General features: G+C 42.3%; 1 protein-coding gene across 1 annotated transcript in view; it reads right to left on the reverse strand.

Moving 5' to 3' along the window:
- srrm4 (serine/arginine repetitive matrix 4) overlaps positions 1-2,370 on the reverse strand; it is a 58,701-nt gene extending 56,331 nt beyond the window's left edge. The window contains exon 1 of the mRNA XM_041938030.1: positions 2,168-2,370. Within this exon, the coding sequence (XP_041793964.1) occupies positions 2,168-2,370 (203 nt within the window). The remainder of the gene's footprint in view (positions 1-2,167) is intronic.
- Positions 2,371-23,286: the final 20,916 nt, after the last annotated feature.

Genomic DNA, 23,286 nt, shown 5'->3' on the forward strand with positions numbered 1-23,286 from the left:
TCTGATGGTCTAAGCATTCCCCAGTCACACTCAGCTCGGGCAAAATCAACAGTGCAGTGGGGAGGGAGGGAGGGAGGATGCCTGAGCCTCCTCCTGCATCCATATTCTCTGGGTGTTAGGTTTGTTTGTTGTGTTTTTACTCATTATGTACAATCTATATCACCCAAAAGTCCCTCTGCATTATACCCTCCTGCAAACATCCAGAGAGGCTGGGCAGGAGAGGACGGGTGGACAGCGGAGATCGTCTCTGTCGTCTTTCACGAACAGACTTAGGGGCGAATTAGCAACATTATGTCTGCTCTCTGGGGACGTTCGCTCTCGCCTGCCCCTGCCACGCTGTCATCATCGTCACTGTCACCCGGACGGAGCCCGTGGAGGAGCAAAGCCACTTGAGGAGAGCCTCCTTCCCAGAGAAGCTGAAGCTGAAGAGACAGCTGGGCCCCGCTCCAGAGTCTGCGGCTATTTGAAATAGGCTGCTCAGTTCATGAAAGCCAGGCACATTACATTTAATTTTTTTGTGGCTGCATTTGCTTTGTTTCTAATTTTGGGGTTTTTTTTGTCAGTTTTCTCAAATAGATTTGAGCCCATCGTCTGTGCCAGGCTGTGGTTGATTGACAGGAAAATTGAAGGTGCAGTTCATTTGGTTAGAACGCTGAGCTGGGGCAAAAAGGGAAAAAGAGGCACATTTGGTAATATTCTCACAATAAAGTGTTTTTTTTTTTGTCATATCCTACAAGCTAATAAAATCCTTTATAACTGGGCCATGTGCGGCGTTATGGTCCTGCTGTAATAGAAGCCATTAAAGACACATTATCTGGTTCAGTGTGTCTTTCCGCTGCCTGTGCCGATATAGGATGAAATGGGCCATTCTAATCCTCATTAACATAGCTAATTTCACATAAGGGAAAGTTGATAGTGGGTGTCAAAACCGTTCAAAGGTCACCCAAGCAAGCCACATCATTTGATATGCAAGTGCGCATGTGCAGATGTGTGTCTGCAAGTGTGCTTGTGTAAATGTTCTACCTGTTGGAACATTTGTCAGGTGTTCTTTTGCAAATACTGCGCCCCCTCCTCGAAGGGAGCGGTGTCTTTGCCTCTGTGGTGAAGTGTTTGACAAACAGGCACAGCAGGCAGAGCGGTGCGAGGGTAAAAGATGGCTGGTGTTTGATCGTGCACACGGGAGCGAAGACGGGATAAAGGGAAGGGATAAGGAGGAGAAAGGGCAGCAGATAATTCGTCCTCGCCTCTCCTCCCCTCTGAGGCTGCGTGAGCTACGGCTAACCTTTGGTCGGAGGGATGAAAGTGGGGGAACAAACGTGTGGCCATGTTGCTCCTCCAGCAGGCGCTGGCACAGAGCCATGTCACAGCAGGGAAGAGGGGACAAGTCTGACATTAGAGGCACGACGATGCTGCCACATGACCTTTACCGGCGACAAGTAAGTGAACATGCCAGCTGCGTTTGGCTGTACATCACATGCGTACGACTGCATGTGAAAGTGGAGGGAGATCATAGTGTTTGGTGAAAAATGAACAAAAAAAGAGATATTTTGAGGTCTTAACCTCTTAAAATGCCCTGATAAACACAGATTTGTGGGTCAAAACATGCCAACCTGTCAAACTGGGCTGATTTGAATGAAAACTGAGGGGTTTTTTTTTTAGGATGACTTACATAGAACTGATGTTTCAACATTGATGTGGCTGTATTTCAAGAGAGTAGCGTGTCCTCCCCCTCACTCTCATGCTGCTGAAACGACTGTTACATGCAAGACTTCTAAAAGAATTACTCTTCAATTAAATTCACAGCAGTTTTCAACTGGACAATGAGAAATGAGCACAAGCACGGTGTTTGGAGAGGGACTGACTTCGGGATATAAGGTCAACTTTCTTCAAAGAAGTACAGAAATAAGAAATGTCTTGACACAGAACCTGATCAGTGCGTTTAGATTGAACTGTCATCATTGAATGTCCTCAGCAATCACATCACAAACAACTTGCTGATGTTTTGTATGAACAAGCCAATGTCAATGGAGAGTTACTCAAAAATACAAAAAACTTGACAATCTCTGACAACTCTCACTGCAGCAGCCGGACAGCAAACACAGGGGTGACAACCAGCACATGTGTGTGTGTTTGTTCTCTGACTGCCATTAGAAAGTAGAGGACTCACTTGGTCACCCTCCTGTGGGCGGTGATGCTGGCCACGATGACGCTCTCCGGTCTCGGGGTGGCCACAGCCTTGAAAGTCCCCTTCCAAAACTTCTCAAAGAGCTGCTTCTCTTCCAGCTGCTGGAGGCCGGCGGTGCTGGCCTGCGACCCCGGGGGCGCAGAGGGGGCGCAGGGGCCGAGCTGGAGCGAACACGGTGGCTGCATCTGCGTCTCTTGGTCTCCAAACCAAACCTGCAGAGTCTACGCGCTCATGGACACGCGCGCACACACACGCGCGCACACACGGTCTCGGGCTGGTTGTGGCTCGGGAGCTGTCCAAGTACTGAAGCAAAACGCGTAAAAAGCGCAGCAACTGTTGTTGCGCCGTGCTCTCCTCTCAGAGCAGCAGGTCAGTGTGTCAGCGCGTCTGTCTGCTCTTGGCTCTGGAGCGGCAGCGTGGGGAGAGGGACAAAAGCTGACCCCCCTGAACTGGAGGCTGGGTATTGTTCTCCCAGATGAGGGAAGGAGGGGTGGGGGAGATTGTGTTGCTCTCTCCGCCTCTCCTCTTCTGTCACATCTGCTGCTTTTTTAGGGGGGGACGGGGTCGGGGAAGGGGCTTTGCGCTCCTTTCTCCCGTGTGCGCTCCCGTCGGCTGGATCACATAGAGCCGGGCGTCACTCGCGAGAGACGGAGCCTGCTTCAGTCCCGAGGAGTGAGGGGGCAGGCGGCCGTCTGGTTTGCTGGAGTGCAGTGCTGTGGCGGGGAGATGATGGAGCTGGCTGTGCGCAGCCCGGCTCAGGGCGGAGCGGGTGTCGGACAGTCTGAGGACGGGCTGGAGCGAGCGGAGGACGGAGTGAGGAGCTCAGCTGAGAGCAGCTTGTTTTGTGTCTCTCGGTCTGTGACGTCAGGGATGGGGGGCCGGACGCTGGGGAGAGGGACACCTTCTGTCAGCCTCTCTCTCTCTATGTTACACTTGTCTCAATCCACTATCCCCCCTCGATTAGGTTCACTTCTCATCCTGCCAACGCCAGCATCAGCTCCCCTCTCTCCCTTCATCCTTTCATTCTTTGTGTCTTTGTTCCCGTCTTCCTTTTTTCCTTTCATCAATTCTTTCTTTCAGTACGTGCCAGAGCTGCAACAAATAGTCAATTAATCGATGAGTTGGGGAAGAGAAGATTAATCGGCGGCCGTTTTGCCAATCGATTAATCTCTTGAGTTATTTTTTCCTCCTGTGTGAGGATTTGCTGCTCTCTTCTGCGTGTTTATCGCTGTAAATTGAACATCTTTGGGTTTGGGACTGCTGGTCAGACAAAACGAGACATTTGTAGATGTTACCTGCAGCTTGGGAAACTGTGATGTTTATTTATTTATTTACTATTTCGTGACATTTAAAGGCCATAAACTTAATCGATAATAAAAAAAAAAAGCAGCCCAACAAATTGTCTCTTAAAGCAAATAATGCTCGACAGAATGAAGTTTCAAGGTTTCTTCGGTGCTCTCAGTAGATGTTTGTATTTTTGTCAGAATTGAGTTTCTTTGCATGAGCACTGGGTGTACAGACGGCAGACAAAGCAACCAGTCAGAAGTTGCCATTGTTCTGAGTCTCATCATCTCTGTTGTGAGTGACAGAAGTTGAACCTATCAGCTCCCTCCAGCTTTTCCCAAACATCACATCCCCCAGTCAACCTTCCTGTGATGTGTTACGCTGCTGATCATTACCGCCTTGCGATGAATTGCCTTTTTTATGCCTGTTAGATTGAACCTCCTGTCATCACCGCCATGACTAATGCTGATGGCGAACAAGTCAAATTTTCTGCTAGGACCAATAAATGTCATCATATAGCCATTTGCGATGACAACACATCTCTTACACCTGCAGCTGCAAAGTGATCGAAAATTGAACAACAACTCTACAAAGAGGTGATGACATACTGGAAGCCTCTTAGAATAAATTGTAGTACAAAACATCATCCTGAAGGATTTCGAAAGAGTTGGATCTACAACTTTCTCATCCAGTCTCATCAATAAGTGAACTGAATTTACAGTTTGTATTTACTGAGTGTTGTATAGGATGGTGCTATTATTTTCTATATCCTCTGAATATGTGATTATTGATATGTCTACTCTACACATAGTTTGCAAAAAGTTGGGAACTCTGTTAGTCTTTCTCTCTTTCTTGTCCTCTTCCCTCACACACACACACACACACACACACACACACACACACACACACACACACACACACTCCATCAGTGTCTTGGACAAAAGGCTGAGTAAATCAGCATAACAAAAGGCTTGGCTCAGTGAGGACCAGCAGGAGCCTGTGACACAACCCCCCCCCCCCCCCCCCCCCCCCCCCCCCCCCCCACCACCACCACCACCACCACCACCACCGGGGGTTTCAGCTTTTCCCTGCCGTCGGACACCTCCTCCTCTCCTCTCCAGTCTGCTTCTGCACGACATGTACCACAGAGCAGCAGCTAACCCCTCTCCTCTCTTCCAAGCTCCGTTTCTAATGCTGCGTGTCATTGGCTGTTTGCCACCGCTGTAACACGTGGGACTCTATTTGGAAATCTTGGGAGGGATTATTGAGTGCTACGGGGATGCCACCCCTGTTTAAAATACAACAAACAGCCTGTGTAGTACCTCAAAGGATAAATACTAATTATGGACTTTTGGAATTGCTTGCAAGGTGTCACATGAGACAGCAAATGTAGTTGATATACTGGAGGCTTTAATGTGGGAAAGCTTCACTTTTTTGCTGTATCATGCTTTCTACTTTCTCTCTGTTGCTTTCTCTCTGTTTCTATGTTTTATGTCCCTTTGAAAGATAACTGCTTGAAAGACAAAACAGTTCTGTGGGTTCCCTGTTTTAACCCATCTGAACTACAAATCACAGTCTTTGCATTACTCAGAACCACGTTCCAGTGCTTGTTGTTTCACAATTAGTTGTTTTTCTAGTCGAAAAAATGGCAAACAATAAGTGAAGAAATCACAAGTTCCTGGAACCACAATTGCTTGTTCAGTTCACACAGCAGCATAACTCAAATCTAGAGTTTAATATAATGGCATAAAAGTTTGGGTGGCCCTGGTCAAAGTTTCTGTTACTGTGAATAGTTCAGCGAGTAAAAGCTGACCCAATTTCCAAACAGCATAAAGACATATGACTTTAATATTTTAAGCAAGATTACTTCCTGTTATTTATTGCTTTTATTACCTTTTATAGTTTCACAATAACAAAAAAGGAGAAGGACCGGAAGCAACAGTTTGTGCATGGTCAGTAACACTCCCATTGACTATCATAGCTTGTGAAGTCTTTTTGTATCTAGCCTGGAGTCTTTTAGTTTTTGTTTGGGGAATTTCCGCCCCTTCTTCTGCAAAAGGCTTCTAGTTCTGTGAGATTGTTGGGCCGTCTTGAATGCACTGCTCTTCTGAGGTCCATCCACAGATTTTCAATGATGTTTGGGTCGGGGGACTGTGAGGGCCATGGCAAAACCGTCAACTTGATCCTCTCGAGGTAGCCCATTGTGGATTTTGAGGTGTGTTTAGGATCATTATCCTGTTGTAGAAGCCATCCTCTTTTCATCTTCAGCTTTTTTACAGATGCTGTGGTGTTTACGTCCAGAATTTAATTGAATCCATTATTCCCTTTACCACTGAAAAGCTCCCTGTGCCCACTGGCTGCAACACAAGCCCAAAGCATGATCGATCCACAACTGGAGAGATACTGTTTCATGAAATTCCCCACCTAACATGCACTTGTTCATTGTAGTTTAGTTCCTTTACAACTCTGATGCTGAATTTTGTGATGAGCTCAAGAGGTGAAGCTCATATTTACACAGTTGCTGCTGCACGGTAGAACAGAGCACCCTCCCTCCAGAGTTGGCTAAATCTTCATGAAGGTCTTTTGCAATCAGACATTTGCTCTTCTTGCAGTCCGATGAGCAGCTCTCTCAGAGAAAGTTTTCTCACTGTCCAGACCTCAGCTTGACCTCCACCATTCCTGTTAACTGCCATTTCTTAATTACATTGTGAACTGAGGAAGTGGCTCACTGAAAACACTTTGCTATCTTCTTATAGCCTTCTCCTGCTTTGTGGGTGGGCATCAGTTATTGTGATTTTGATTGTTAGGCAGCTGCTAAGAGGAGCCAGTGGCTTGTGATTGTGGGGACAAGGTTTGAGGAGTCACAGTGTTCATAAAGCTCTGACATTTGCATCACCTGGCCTTTCCTAACAAGGACTGTGAACAAGCCATCGACCTATAAAGCTAATTAAGGTCTGAGACCTTGGTAAAACTTATCTGAGAGCTCAAATCTCTTTTATGCTCAAACTTTGGGGACTGGGACAGGACTACAGATGAACAAGCTACTGTACTGTGATTGGCCAGCTCAGGTTTGTATTTTCCCATGATGAGACTGCTGATAATAAATCCACTGCATGGTACAGCTCGGCTCGACCGGACGAATGGAAACACTTTTAATTTGGTATTTGTGATTGAATGATAGTCTTATTTTCAGCAATGACAGAAGGCAAACCTCCCAATTATTGCTATATATCAGTAATAAAACAATCAGAAAACTAACAATCAATGAATCATTTAAGTCATTTATCACAAAAATGCAGGAACACTGGCTGGTTGTTTTCTTTGTATTCTATCATTCTAAACTGAATATCTTTGGGTGTTGGACTGTTGGTTGAACAAAACAAGCGATCTGAAGACATCGCTGACAGGAAATTGTGGCAGTCAACAATTAAATGGTTTGATAAACAGTAATACACAGAGTGATCAATAATGACAATAATCATGTGATAATCAAGTTTCTTTCGGAATTTAAGATGAACACAACCTGGTGAAATATGATGAACTATTAACACATTTCTGCTAAATGTGCTAAATCTAAAAAGTTATCATATTCTGTGGAAACAGGTTTTAGCATCATATAAACCTCATATCTCTTTGATGAAATTATGGACGTGTGTTTAATTGGTTCTTCGTCACACGTGCTGACAGTAAATACATCTGCTCTGGGTGACTTTGGCTGGACATTTGTGGATATGAGAATTGGTGTTTCTACACAGAATGAACCAGGATCATCATACCACAATATTCCCTCACTGACAACATCATCATGTGAACTTCTCTTTCCCCTGATGACGAGTTATAGGCGTGGGCAGGAATTAATAGCCCTCCCTGCTAATAGGTATGCATAAAGACACAGTGCGGTACCTCATCTGGATTAATAATGCATATATTAGCTGATAACATGAAACCTTGATGTATAACAACGGCAGTCACCTAATGATAAGTGGCTGCTTCATCAGTGTGCTTTGCATAAAGATGGAGCAGAGGCACTCTTGAATCAAACCAGAGGGCAGAGACGAACCGCTCCGGCAAAACACAGAATATGTTTCATTTATGGTGGGGAATATCAAACAGCCGTTTCTGCCGCGAGATGAAGTCGAGGTTATATTGGAGGGCTGTGCCGAGGGCAATGAGGTGGACTTCCTCCTGCTGAGTGTTTTTATGAAGTGCTTTCGCTAGCAGCGGTTTTATATGGAAAGTTGAGCTGAAGGACACAGAGCTGTTGTAGGAAAAGTCATTAAACTGTGGAGAGACAATCATTTCATGTTTTAGCCTCAGTGTTTTCTTGGAGAGAGCTGCACCTAGTGGCAGTAATTGGTTTTGAAGTGTTACATGGCATCACATGCATAAGAGAATTAATCGCACCAATCATGATGAATAGTGCACATGTTTTTGTGGTAAAGACAACACATCATTGTGACATGAAAAGCTGAGGAATTTCTAATTCAGCATCTTTCTAATTGAGCAGTAGGTATATTTGTCCCATCAGTGCTGGAAGTTGGGGTTGGGATGACACTTCTTCTGTTCGGCACTCCCCGTGACCCAAACGGTTACTGTCAAAATTTTTTTTTTTAATTCTTTTATTTAAGTCTACGTACTTTCATGCACAGAACAGAGACTTTCCCAGAATGTTCTGGCAGGGCACCAGTTGTAGCCAACTAGTCGGCTTAGCCTGGCGAGCTCATGTGGTGTCACTGCATTATCGACACTAACGCAAATGAGAGACCAGAACTGGAGGATCCTCTTATGACGTTTAAAGCCACTGTATGTGAGCGTTTTGGCTTCATATTTAGTTACAGCAAAGCTGGACAATCAGCAGATCAGACGATGACTTGGTGCCAACGTATGTTGTTTACGACAGCATCAGCCGAAAGTGTCGGTTCGAACAGGAGACAAAAGCAGACTGGAAGGCAAGTCCTTCTCTCCACAGTGTGCAGGTAACCTCTGCAGATTCAAGCAATAACTAATCCACGAGGAAAGTTTATCACTGAAGATATGAGACCAGACTCTGTTGCAGTGAATTCAGGATTTAAGCATATGGCCAAAAAGCTTGAGCCCCACTACAGTGTGCCTTCCCATGTGAATTTTATCTGACACTTATTATTTTCACGCATTATTTACTTTGGTTTGAATTTTTGCCAGTAAGTCAAACCCACGAGCTACGCACGTCATTACCTACTTAAAGCATATTAACGAGGCAATTGAACAGTCCTCTGTAATGTAAACCACAAATTACACAATATTGTTTTTAGAAGAAGCAGAGGGAATATGTGAAATGTTGCTGGTGGGGTTTGATGGCTTTGCACAAACAGATCCAAAAAGCTGACAGTAATTGCAGTTGTTAGAGCAGACAGATTCATCTCTATGGATTCTTTTAAGCCGCGAAATCTATTCAACAAGAAAGGGGAAAGACAAATTGTTCAGGAATGTGATGTTCTCTCTCTCTTTACCAAAGAGCGTTCAAATCAATAAGTTTCGCTTTGTGCCACTTCTGCCAGCATAATTTGAAAGTTACTGTATTTTTGTTCTGGTGAAACTCATAAGAAAACAGTGACGTTAAGCTTCACCCTTCTTTCAAAACCCTGAGAAGTATTTTCTTTTCATACCATTGTTCATTTCTCTTTCATTTTCACCAGCGTGCACACCTCCACATAACTTCAAGAGAAATCAACCGCCGGTATTATCTGGGGATAAGCTGTCACCACAGCATTCGGGAGAGCCAAGCGTACTTTGGAAAAAGTTCTGAAGAGGTATGACAGTGAGAACGTTTCTCAGCTCTACTGTTTTCTGTCATGTTACTGTACGTTTAGTCATAGTTTAGATGCAGCTGTAGGCTTTATAGTTCAGCTAACGAGCCCTGAAAACTCAAAAAAATGTGCAGCCTCCATATCTGACAATTTCTGGTTTGTGAAGCTTTGTGATTCATGTTGTTGTCAGGATGATTAATCAAATGCTGCTGTGCCGTTTTTGACTTATTGTCACTGGTTCGATCGCAGCAGCTGTGCATCTGTCCAAGTGAGAGTGCTGCCTTAGGAAGTCTGATTCCAACACATCTCAACTCAAACTCTACTTTGCAGCACTTTTTGTCTCACCGCTGTCTGAGGAGGAGGAAGGTATAACAGATGTCAAATGGAGAATAATAGATGAAGCTGAAGTATATTGCAGTAATTTGAAAAGGCCCTTGCTTGCACAGAATAGATAAATGATGCCATAAAATACCAGGGGGAAATGCCAGTGCCTGGAGGAGTAGGCTCCAGATCGGGAGGGGAGCAAGAGAAAGTGGAAGAAATGATGTATTCAGTCAGTTTAGACAAGTATTAATTTTTGTGATGATCAATATCCTACAACAGATGTTTATATTATAGGCTGAATGCCTCCAGTCCAGTGATGGAGAGTAACAGTTACTCACGTAATGCACTTCAGCACAAATTTGAGCTACCTGTATTTTTCTTGAGTCATTTCTTGTGCCTCTTTTCTACTCCACTATATTGTATTTTTAACTTCACCTTTTGTCAATAGCTACTTTATAAATAAAGATTTTTTTTGCATGTAAAACATCGGAAAATGTACAAGTATAGCTCAAACAACGGATGAATTAATTGATTGACAAAAAATTCATTATTTTCATTAAATTATTTTTCGTTCATTTTTCACTTCAAGGTTCCAGCTTCATAAATGTATTTTATGAATAATTTTAAGGTTTAGACAAGTGGTTGGACAAAACAAGCACAGTGTAGGTGTCACTCGCTATTTTCTGAATTTTTACAAACCACAAAAATCAATCGATTAATGGAGAAAATGATTAGCAGATTCATCCGGAATGAAAATAAACACTAGTTACATTCATATACTGTACACAGTCATTAGAAATTAGCTCCAGCTCACCCAACCGCAACTGTAAAATCCTGTTTTTACATTAATGCATGAGTAATAACAATCTAATAGTATAATATACGACAGTGTAACAGACACAGAGGACATTTTTTTCTGCATTGAGTAAGTTTGCTTTTACTTTTCCTGATTATACTCACATACTTTTCTTCAGTAACATTTTCAATGCAGTATTCTTACAGTTTAGCATTAGTACAGTACTTTCACATTAGTACTGCATCAGTTTAAGTGTGCACTTTCAAGAAACAGTTGAAAATGTTTTTTTAGTATGTGGCTTAGAAGTTACAAATGTGCATTAATATGCATCAATATGCTTAAGTGACTCACTTGATCTCTGAAATGTCACACTCAAAATTATGTGATAATACCCTCACAGGTGTTTTTATGTCAAAAACAAGCGATGTAGGTCTGCAGCATGTGCTTGTCAATGTATCCTCAGAGTGACTATTGCTACGTGGGATTAAAAGACATACTCCACAGCTCACAACTGATCCCAACAATGCAAAATCAATTCTTTCATCCCTTTAGTCTTTCAAAAATGAAAAGCTTTGAACAGCTGTAATCAATTTCCTCTCCATTGTTAACGCGCAGGTCAGAACTGTTGTTCAGAAAATCGTTTTTGTCAAGAAAAATTTAATCAGTGACCCATTTTTTTTTACAGCGCCAACTTCCTATAGTTGCTCAGCTTCATTCAAAATCAGAGAACTTGTGCTCAGTGGTGGAAGAAGTAAGTAATAGTAGCAGTACCACAACACAAAGTAAAGATGATTAGTAGCAAAAGTAAAAGTACAAGCCTATTAGCATCAAAAGACACTCAAAATACAAAAAGTAAAAGTACTCATGATGCAGAATGTGTACATCACTTTCATGTTGAGGTAAAGGTCAATTAATAAATCATCTTTTTTATAATTAATTATAATTAATTAACAGAACCACACAAAACACGGACATCAGATCCAGAATGAACGTGTTATGCCCGTAGGGCTGTCAGGGCTTTCAGGACTCACAGGCAGAACACAGGACACGAACTGAAGGCGAGCTCAAAGGCTGATTTATTAACAAAAATGTCTTTTCCAAAAATCGAACAACAAAAAGCTCTTAGACAAAAGGCAACTAAGGCAGAAGGGCAAATAACTAAAGACGCTGAGGATCAAAAGGACAAACGAACAACACAAGACAAGACTCTGGGTTTACTGTAGCTGTGGTAGCAATGACAACAAGGCACATAACGCGCAAGACGATCTGGCACAGGACAAAGAGAGACGCAGACTATATATACACAAGGTAACAATGAATAGGTGGAGAGAATTAGGGCGGGGCAGACAATCAGACAGGCGGGAAGGACACCAGGAAGTCAAGGGTCTGAAACGAGAGGAGAGTTAGGGTTTCACAATACAACAGGAAGTGCATAACAAGACATGACACTGTGAACAGAACGCACCAACATCCAAATGAATAAAACAACCAAAATCCTAAAACAAACAAACAAACACATACATACGTGCACATAATAATAAACAACAACAATAACACAGCCAATTACCACTCTTATATCAAAATGATAGTATCACCCAGGGCAAGAGTTACTAAACATACAGCTGCTACTCGCATAAGTAACTGCATCTGGGGCAAACTTCACATGACATTGCAACCATTCACCTCTACATAAATATACCAGCCCTCATATATGTTGAAAACAGCTTACTGGGCTGACATTATCACAATCATCATCGTACAGTTATCATCCAGAAGTAACATATTGAGCAGGAATCACCGTAACTGCATTACTATTACTTACATACAGTAGCAATGTCTGTCATCATTTATCTCTTGATGTCATACACATGTTATATTAATAAAGCAATCAATCCAAGCAAACATTATTGGACTCATATAGGGGCTCCATTAATTGCTCATAATTGGCTATCTTAGTCATTGCATGAGCCATTCTTTAAAAGGGACGATATTTCTCACTGTTAATGTAACTATGCGCTCAGGTAATGAATGCGTACACAATCATAAAGGTGGTCCCTCACCTCCAGGGCTCTGCGATATTTGACAGGACTGAAATAAATCTCCTTCAAGTAAAACTTTGAGGCTCCTCTTCCAATTATAAACTACAAATAACTTTTTAAAAGTATGGCCAACACATTGCAGAAGAAAGCCAGGCGTGCACTGTTACTGTGTTGCTGCCAACAAAAGACACAGACTCTTCAGCTGGTTTAACAGTTTACTCAGAATCCCCTCATTAACATGTAAACCCCAAATTCTAGGTGCTTTGGCTCAGGCTGCTCAAAGCTGATAAGATATTTCATTTTCAGGAAACTGCAGTTCTGGAAAGTAAATAGACCTGGTCTGGCTCTATTGTGTGACGTGGCAGTGGGGGGGCCAAGGTGTGAGGAGGAAGTCTGATAAAAGTCAAATTAACAAAGCGGAGAGGTACAAATGCAGACACTGCTGCACAATGGGTGCAGCACCTCGGGGAGTTAATACTGTTGGTATGTTTGTTGAACTGAACAGTGCATCCAAACACAGACACATAACAGCGCCACTACCAAGACGACTTGAATTAGCTTTACAATAAGATCAGTGCAGACTGACTGGAAATACAGTGGGATAAGTTGCTTTTCTCAGTCTTTCGATTAGCATATCAGAGAGAAAATAAATGGATTCCCATTCCAGTTCTATCTCCCCATCAGCACCGTCACAGAGAGAAGGGTGGATACAAGTGGAAAAGTGTCTCAGCTTCAGAAACGTTGGATAAAACCAGCAAAGCAGTCGGTCTGGCAGTGTAATTACCCATCATGCTTTACAGCTCATAGCTCCTCTCCTTCCCTCTAGGTGCATGAAGAGATAAAATAAAGATAATCCCTCACACCGAACCTAACACCACCTCACTGTGCTGGTTGTCACCATAGAAACTTGGAGCTTAATGCAAGTTAAAAATAATAAAAATGTGAAAATTGCCCAGTTGAATCTGTACTTCAACCACAGAGCAAATAACAATTAGATGAAAATGACACCGACAGAGAGAAAAGGTTCATTCCTTCATTAAAACAGGCGGTCTCATTGAGATCAGGATCGCTTTTTCAAAGGAGACCTGTGCACAAAGAAATATACACATCCAGTTCAAGCAGAGACAGACGCGCTGATAGTTCACAGACACACATTATACATTTTCATTAATTAAGAAAAGCATTTAATTGTGACTGCAAATACAAAAGTAGAACTACCTTTTAAGATGTTAAAGACAAATAAGAGAATGCATCACCTCCATGTATGCAGCACAGTATCTGAAGCCACGAGGAGAGTGAACAAGACGTACAGCTAATGTTAGAATGTCCTCTGACACAAATCCAGCTTGCTCTGTCTTTATGATGTCACATATGAAAATGACTGAAAAAAAAATGATTTACTCTTATTAAAGAAAAGAAATGGGTGTTGAGGGCTTTGAATGAATGCATTATATAACAGAAGCCACGAGCATGATGAACTCACACAATAAGGCTGTGCAATTTACAACACATAGACCAGAGCAGCTTTCTGCTAAGTAAAGGCTCAATAAAACACTCCAGGAAGAATAAACATCCTCCTCCTGTGACTGACATCTGCATACACTGTCAATAATCAATACATCTTATTGCTCTGATAAGCATAGGTTTCTGTCTGGGTAAACAAATTGACAGACACTTTCATGACAGCAAGCACACGACTTTGGACTGACCTTCACATACCGTGGATCTAATCATCACGAGCTGCGAGAAGTGAAGCCATGACTGAAAATCCAGACGGTGGCGTCTTCCAGACGCACGTAGAACATCCTGCTGTCCTGACCAAGCACACCTGCAGCAGTAATAGTTGAGAAGTCATTTGAGATATTTTAGTTTGTTTTGTTGAAGCTGGCATTCCAGCTCAGATGAGCTCTGCAGAGAAATGTGTGAAAACATGAACCTCAGAGTTGGAGTTTCATTTCATCTCACTCACAAGTGCATGAAATCTGAGCTGTTTGGACACTGCATGTGACATGTGAATCTATGCTAAATCTACTGTGAGTTTAAGTGTAATCATGCCATAAAAGTCCAAGAAATAAAATATGTAGGATGAGGCTTGCCTTTGCTTTCTCAGCAAATGTGCACATGAATTGTTTTTGAAATGGTCACAGGGGTCGCAGACATTATAGGTTTTTGAGAACAAACTTTGCCATTCTGTTCAGCCAAGTTACACAAGTGACTGTGCATATAGTGCAGAGATGTTTTTATTAAAGCATCCAGATATATTTTTTCCACGGCATACTACAAAAAAGCAATGTACTGTCCTGTGCTCACCAAATGAATGACTTTGCTCTTATTGCTTAGGTGAGCACAGGTGCACTAGTTAGCGCTGAAGTAATTCTGCTGCCATGACTGTGCATTTTTCACTTTACTGATGATACATCAATAGATGTCTGCTCAGAAACTTTTAAACTAGTTTCTTCTCCCTCTCCAACATTCATAGCAACCTTTAACTTGAAACAATTACAGCATTAATGGTTAGCACATTTTCAGTTTCCTTTAGATTAAGCTTTTAAAACATTGATAATGTCATCAAGAAACAGTTTACTGTGTTATTTACACAAAAAATGCATCAATAAGAACAAAGAGTAAAAGTATCAATTAGACTCAGTTTTTAGTCAAATGTCACAATAAAGGAACAGACAACAAAAGGATAAACATCTGCAAGTCCCTCCCTGGGTGCTACCATTACATAACAGATGTGCAGACTCTGAAATATTTTATTTTGTGACTCAGCACAATGTAAGCAAGCCAGGCAGGTGAAGAGGCGGTCAGGGAGGGCCGCGTGAAGGAGAGACCCAGCTGCACAGAGCAAGGGTAAGAGGACACTCCCATCTTGCCAAATTAAATTATGAGTCTCCATCAGGGTAAATAAACCGCGGGGTTGAGGGACGAGGCTGTGTAGCAGAGCTGCTTTACCAAGGGGTCCCGGGGGCACAGAATAACGCTCATCCGTGGTGAGTGTCGCGGTGGGCCGTGGGACGTTACGCAGAGCCCCCGAAGACAAGCCGAGGGTCGCCTCATGCGCTGTCATCCGAGAGGACAGCGGTCATGTTGTGAGACTCACCCAGAATTTACAGAACTCTTCCACAAAGGGAGAAAATTATTTGTGTCTCTGTGTGGTCAAATATCTAATTTTTGAAGTGTGAACAGCTGCTTTTTAATCGGCCTGTAATGACTTTCAGTAGAAAAATGCCTTTTTTTACTTTACTAACACAACAGTGCTGCAGCCTTGTATTACTGTTCATGTTGATTACATGCATTTATACTGTCTTACAGGATTCCTCCAGGTTATGCATGAGGATATTTATCAGTCAAATGAATGAGGTATGATTAGATAACTTTTTTAGTTGTTTTTTTACATTTCTAAACACAAGCTACTCAGCGTAGCCAAGAAATTGCCCTGAAAATCCGCCCACTTGGCAGATGACAAAGATCCAGCTGATGCAATTGTTGCTCCAGTCGATTGCAGAGCTGCCCTCCAGCACTACATGGCTCAGTACTTTATCTATAAATACAGCTGGTAATTAAGACAAGGTGGAAGGTGTTGCCTCATGTCTGATATTCATTTGCAGAGCGAGACTTTCTGCTCCCCCGAGAGGACCTGCTATGACACAGGCCACGGCTCTGACACAGTCAGTGCCAGTGTTTCCCATTATGTGGTGGAGGAAAGTGGAGGGCTCTGAACAGAAAAGTTGGGGTTCCATTTTCTAAAGCTTCAACATGTAATTAGAAATACTTAAATACTACTAGTACTTTTTGCCATTCATTCTTGCAGCCTCATTCCCAGAGCATCAAATACCGCTGCGTCTTACGCCCATGGTTGTCTCATAGAGGGTACCCTTGAGCGTCTGTATGAGACGCACATTGGCTTTCGACTAATTCTACTTTAAACCCATCTGCAGCAATATTAGACATGTCCCCCAAACATAAATCATTAAAATTTAGGGTGAAGATTGTTGGGGTGGCAGACTTATGACTGTGTGTGTGTGTGTGTGTGTTCAACACGCTCCTTTCCTATTAGTTGGCAGCTTCTCCCCAAAAACAAATCTTCAGAACATCCACTTCTAAAAGAAAAATGGGAACGGCACCATGTCTACCGCTGCCTGACATTTACAGTTCAGTGCATTAGCGGCCTTCATAATGTGCAGCGGTATGATAAAATATGCTGGTGGCGCCACAAACCTCATAGTCCTCATATAAGAAGGTGACATGTGCGCTGACAAGTAAAGACAGGAGCAGTCAACACAAGGCGCTAGAGTTGGCAGCTGATGCCACTGCCACCTGGCTCCAAGTCCTGCTACTGAAGCCATGTGCTAGTCTATTCACTATCACATACTCTGCAATTTCATTGATACCAGAGGGATGACACTGACCAATGAACTGTGCTAAACAATACCCATTCAGCATCTGCCTCAGGGTCTGGCTAAGAAGTTTTTCAGTTTAGTACCATTTATTTTATTGTGTGTGCGGCAGAATACAGAATTTGCATGGAAGAAAATGTAAACATATCAACAGTACACATAATTTCCATGCAACAGTTTACACACACATACATACCTTTGGACAATGGCGACATATTAGCACAACCTCCACATTACATTACATTACTCCCATGGCCAACATCCTTCAAGACATAGGCAGGAAAGAATGCTTAGAATGGTTCAGTATGCTCTTGGAGACCTTGAATCTTCTCATAGGAGCAGACCTGAGTGATGGACTCATTGGGAATAACAGCCGGCCTCAGATCACCCACTGCCCTTGGGTCAAACACCATCTCCTCAGTCTTCTTCACTATCAACTCCAGATGGTTATTGTCACACCATTGCACAAATCTCTCTATTTGATACTGATGAGCTGCTGTCTCCGTGCATTACGCCCAGCATGGGCTTCATCATCTGAGAATTTAATGATACAGCTCTCAGAATGGATTCTCGTACACAACCTTGAGGAGCACCAGTGCTGATTGATCTGAGCTCTGAGAGGACATCGTTGACCCCAGCATGCAGGGTGCCATTGATTAGAAAAGAAAAGTACCATCTTAAAATAAAAGGATTGAAACACATCTGTTTCGATTTGTATATCAGCATGTGAGGCTGTAAAATGTGAACTGAAAACATTCACCTAACGGATGGAAGTCCAGCATTCGGACTCTTACCTCTGTTTTTGGTCTCTACCAACCCCTGAGGGAAACATGTGGGTCGTTAGCTGCTAAATGTCCGACGATATATTTTGTTTGTTTTTGGTAGCAAGGGCTACGTGTGCTAAGCTAACCTCCTTTCAAAACATGCATCAAAGACACCATGCAATAATTCATAAACTGCACACAACCCTCAGGAATTAACATAAATGAGATAAAATGAAACACACATGCCATAAAAAGACTCAAAGGGAGGTTTTGTAAGAAAAATTTAATGAGCTTCAGCTGTGAATAAATAATCCCTGTTCTGCAGCATGCAGTCCATTTAATTGCATTACTTATCAACTTGTCAGAGAAATCCATAGCTGGACGGCAGAAAAATTCCCACAACAAACACGTCTCTTATGGACCTCAGTTTCATAACAGCTGTGTTTGTTAGATTGTCACGATTCCTGTTTATCTTATTTAAAATTACTCATCCATAGAGTATGTGGATGGGAGATGAGGGAGACACACAGACAGAAGAGTGACACAGAGAAAGGCAGAGAGAGAGAGTCAAATACATTCAAGGTAAACAGAGAGGAAGGCAGAGACAGGGAAAAGAGAAATACCTCCAGGCTATGCCTTTTTCAAGCCACTCCTGTTGGCATTCAGAGTCTGCCCTGTTTGCGACTGTCTTTATAAACAGCAAAATCAATATGGCCTCTGTTCTGACCCTGGGGCCCGAGGAGTCCATCAGTGGATTCGCTTACAAAGAGGGTGTTCAGGGAGGGCATCGCTCGGTGCAGGGCAAAGTAAATTTACAGAGGGGCTCTAAAAGTTCTAACCTCATGTAGTGGTCTTCTCTAATCAACGCTCTTGTATGAAGATTGCTTGAACTTGAATCCAGTCAGATCCACTGAACTCATGCAGATGAAAACAAGTGATTTCCATAAACGCATTTAAGAATTTAGAAGTTGAAGAAGTAGTTCAACATTTTGGATATATGTTTTTGTGTTTTTTGTGTGTTTTTTTGGACAGAGCCAGGCTAGCTGTTTCCTCCTGCTTCCAGTTTTATGGTAAATTAATCTAACCGTGTCCTGGTTCCAGCTCTGTACTTAACACAGGGACAAGACAGTCTCATTCTCAGATAGAAAGCAAATAAGCGGTAATTCCTCAAAAGCTGAGCTATCCCTTTAATATCTGCAAATGTCAACAATGGTAATGGATTGAGAAAAAAAATGGAGACTGAAAATGGGTGTGCTCAGCTGTCCTTACTGTGTCCCCCACATGTATGTTAAATGAGATGGACAAAGGATTCGAATAGTCCAATACAAGTCTGCAATGAGCTGCACTCTCATAAATAATCTCTGAGCTGACACCTCTCTGAAAGTTTCAACAACAAGTAAATATTAAAAACTTCAGAGGGAGGTTTTAGTGCAGGCCTGCTGGGATGAAATGCATTATATTTTACATGCATGAAATTTACTGGATTTAACATGACCCCAGCAAACAGCACCCACACTGTTTTTAACAGTCTGTCTACACCTGTAAATTACTGCAGGTAAAGAAAGTGGATCCAGGTACTGAATGTGCACTTTGCATAATTTGGGCTGTGTATTTTTATATTCAAACGAGAGTCTACAGCCACGCTAGCAGCTAAACACTAACGCCAGCATGCTGATAACGCTAACGTGCTGATGTGTACCAGGTATTTATGTTTTCCGTAGTGACCCTCTCGAAAGTGCCCTGTTGGGTTTTCTTGTTCTGTTCTTGTTACTCACAAAAACTCACTGTGTTTATCCTTGAGGTCAAACAAAGCGGTGAATGCATCTCTGTCCTCATGAAACAGGCCGACTTTTCTGGACTTTTCAGAGTAGGGATGACCGACATTGCCAGAGACCCCCACCGCTAGCAGGGCTAAAAAATACCCAGTGCAGCTTTAGTTTTTGCCTTTAAAGTCGGTTTCAAATTTTACTGCAACATCGGGGCACACTGCATCGAATAAAAAAAAAAAAAACATCGCCCAGTAATAACCCCTGTATGCACTTCACAGTGGTGCATAAGCTTGTAAACAGGGAATAGGACTTGAAATCAAAGACAGGTGTGGGAGGGTGGTGTGTGTGTATGTGTGCTGCGCTCAACATCTTCCTGAGATGACATCTGACAGCACAAGGTAAATGTAGCTCCCTGACGAGCTCACCAGCCTTCGCATCCAGGACAGCCAACAGCGAAAGTACAAAGCGAAAGAGAAACTCGCAGACAAACACGATCTGATGGCCTCAGCTTCATTCTGCCAATCTTTTCTCCCCAAAATACCCCGCTGACTTTCACACCTTCAACTCCTTGACATAAAACAAGATCCGCTCCCACTACGTCGACGGGATCTGGGATTTATTTTTGCTTACGTGCCTATAAAATAGACTCTTATGCAAGTGCTCCAGATTTAAAGCCCTCAGAGGGGTTGAGAGTCCATATTGTGCCACTTCTGTGCACTGAGGGAGAAAAAAAAGAAAGGAGGAAGATGATGATGACTTGACTGAACCCACTCTAATTGATGGGTCCCTCGGCCTGAGGCACGAGTGCGTATGTGCTTGTACGTGTGTGTGCGCGCGCTCATTCGAGTGCACGCTCGTTCTGTGCAGACTAAATCATTGTAATGGAGCTCTTACGCCAGAAGAACTCAATGGGAGAGGACACTCACAGAAGATGGCCCCGTAAGAAAAATCATTTGAAGGCAAATCGCTTTTATGTGCGGTTTCTCATTGAAATGCATCATGGGCAATGAGGGGTTTTGTTCCTCTCCGCTCAAATGGCCTTTACCCGCCAGACATCACTAATCGCTGGAGTGCTTGACAAAAAGTACTAACATAGAGTTCATCACTATATCTTGGGGAAAATCTGATTTGGGAGCCCACTGGTGTTCTCCAGCACAGTTACATTGATTTTCTACTAGATAATAATTATACTGGATTTTAGAAATGTTGATGTTGAGGCTAAGGACGATGCTGGTTGTAATCAGATGTACTGACTGCTGTCAATGACATTTTAATCTAATATAACTTTACATGTTGACATACAGACACATTCCTAGAGCCTCTATCATGTCGCCCACTCTCCACAAATACATGTGCACAATAATTTAGACCATTAACACAAATGTATATCATTGCAAAATTATTGCATTGTTGTTTTCATGCCATATGCTTGCATAATGTAAACAGAATTTGGATAGACTCAAAATAATGTGTCATGCATGGGCCTATAAATGAAACCTGGAGCCAGGTGTACAGACCAGGCATCTCAAACCGGTTCCATAAAGGGCCGCGTGGCTGCAGGTTTTCATTCCAACCCAGGACGAGCACATAAGGCCAACCAATCAACATCAAGGGATCACTTAGTTATCAGCTGAAGACTGAGATCAGCTGATTAATTGATTCCAGCCTGGTGTGTTCCTCCTTGGTTGGAATGAAAACTTGCAGCCAAGCGGCCCTTTATGGAACCGGTTTGAGACGCCTGGTACAGACCATGCACACACAAAAACAACACGCACGCATCAGATATTTATAAAAGGTGGCCCTAATGTACACTTAAGACCAGTCTAGACTAGAGATAGCTCATGATGTAAACCTTATAAAGATATCATGGACATGACATAGGAGGTGAGAGACAAATTTATAGTAAAAAAAAAAAATTGTAAAGGTTTTCACTGACCGTGCCATTTTTGATAAGGCGCAGTTACAAACTTGTTTAAATAATTATTAAATAATTAAATTAAATAAATAATAATAAGATTTTTTTTTTTTTTGATCAAAGCCATCTTTCCCCTGTTAATGGTCTTTTTAATTTTATCTTGAACTGTGAAGCACTGAGCAAAGTCTCTTTCAAAATAGGGCCGCGAATAAGCCATTGATCATCTGTCTGATGTTAAATGGTGATGACTGAGATGTCACCGACCGTGGCAATTCACAACACGTGATGAGTTTGTGGTAAATAAATATCCACAGCCACACGAAACATTCGTGTGCAATGACAGCTGCTCTGGTGCTGCTGGAGAATCGAGCAGATGCAACACAGTCGGTGAAATTGCACTCGCCGTCCTTTGCATTGACAGGTCTAATAAGTAGGCGAGCAGGCACGAGTATCAATATGCAAACAGTGTATCTACATTCATTTATATCTAACTGTGGGAGTGGAAATGAGGCTTGTGCATGTGTTCCCTGTTACACAGCGATAGAAAACAGAATTAGGCATACGTGCAGCTTTATGTCTTTCTTCTCATGCATGTGGCCCCTGAAGTTGGCCAGTACCCTCGTCTCTAAGACCTGACTGGAACGAGTCAGACTGGTACTGCCAAATTTGAGAACCTGAATTAAACTAAAATCCTGAAGGTACATTTTAACTCTATAAAATTTATTACTGACCACTAGCTTGCCAGGAAAATGCAAACCATTGCTGCACTCTGCCTCTGCCCACTTCTGCATGGATGCAGATGAATGGTGCAGCCAGTCAGAGAAAAAGAGGCATTTCCTTATAAATTACTTTGAAAAAACTAATTGCAAACTTCTCCTGAAACTGAAACTCGACTCAACAAAAGAGCTTGCACCCACCTTGAAATTTGATACAGGTTTGTTAGACCTTAAGGATACACACGATGTGTTTTAGAAAATAAAACTTAATGTCGAGAGAAACTTTGTTGAAAAGAAAACTCCACTTTAAGATGACGAAATGAAAGTGCGCTTTTACAACAGGCAATGTTGAATGCCTGCCTCTTCTTGTGATTGATAAGTCCACAAAAAACAGTTGATCATCTGTTGCCCTTCAGATTAAAAATCAGATTATTTCGTGATTTTAGGTGCATTTTTTTTGTGACTGCTTTGCTTCAACCTGCTGACCTCAGTATGAAATGCTTCCTGGCAGATTGAGAAAACAGGCGCGTCTGTGAGCATAGTCGAAGTAATGATAATCCTGCTTCAGATGCAAATCGTTTTCTGAACGCATACATGAACAAATTCATGAATAAGACAAGAGAAGACTTTATTAATCCCCAGCCAGGGAAATTCGGGAATACTGTGGCCAAGCTTGACAGTACTAATGACATGTTCCAGCGTGCTATTGGAGATATCTGCACGCTCTCTTGCATACTGTCAGGTACACCGAGAACTGAGGGGTTAGAGAGGTCAATACAAGAAGAGGCAAACAGACATAAAGGCACCAGGAATTCTCCTTTGATTAAATCGAGTCATGAAAACAGAAAAAAAATTCTGCATGTTGTATTTTCTGCTAATTAATTTTGTGTTAATTCATAAAATAGAGTTCTATTAATTAATTCCACAGTTATTATTTTTTTTATGTAAACAAACACTTGAGTTAGATGTGCTTTAACTCAGTTTTCTGCAGCTTTGTTGTACTTACTCATCATGCTAGCTACGTGTCCGTATCTATTTGTCATGCACACATGTTGCTGCCAGTGTGATTGATATGAACCCTAATGACAAAAATATCTCCTTAAAATCTGAGGTTTATTATCACCATCTGTTGTGTAAGACCTGTTCTTACAAGCTGTTTTGGTGGATTTAAAGTGTCAGTCTTGTGTGGAATGTGACCCTGTACTGTAGCTGAAGATGAAGCTCTATTTTTCATGGTACGATTATCTGACTACAGTCTGTATCTGCATACGTTACCCAGATATGGAAGAATTCATGTTATAATGTATG

The sequence above is a fragment of the Chelmon rostratus genome, chromosome 5 (assembly GCF_017976325.1).
Source record: "Chelmon rostratus isolate fCheRos1 chromosome 5, fCheRos1.pri, whole genome shotgun sequence".
NCBI lineage: Eukaryota > Metazoa > Chordata > Actinopteri > Chaetodontiformes > Chaetodontidae > Chelmon > Chelmon rostratus.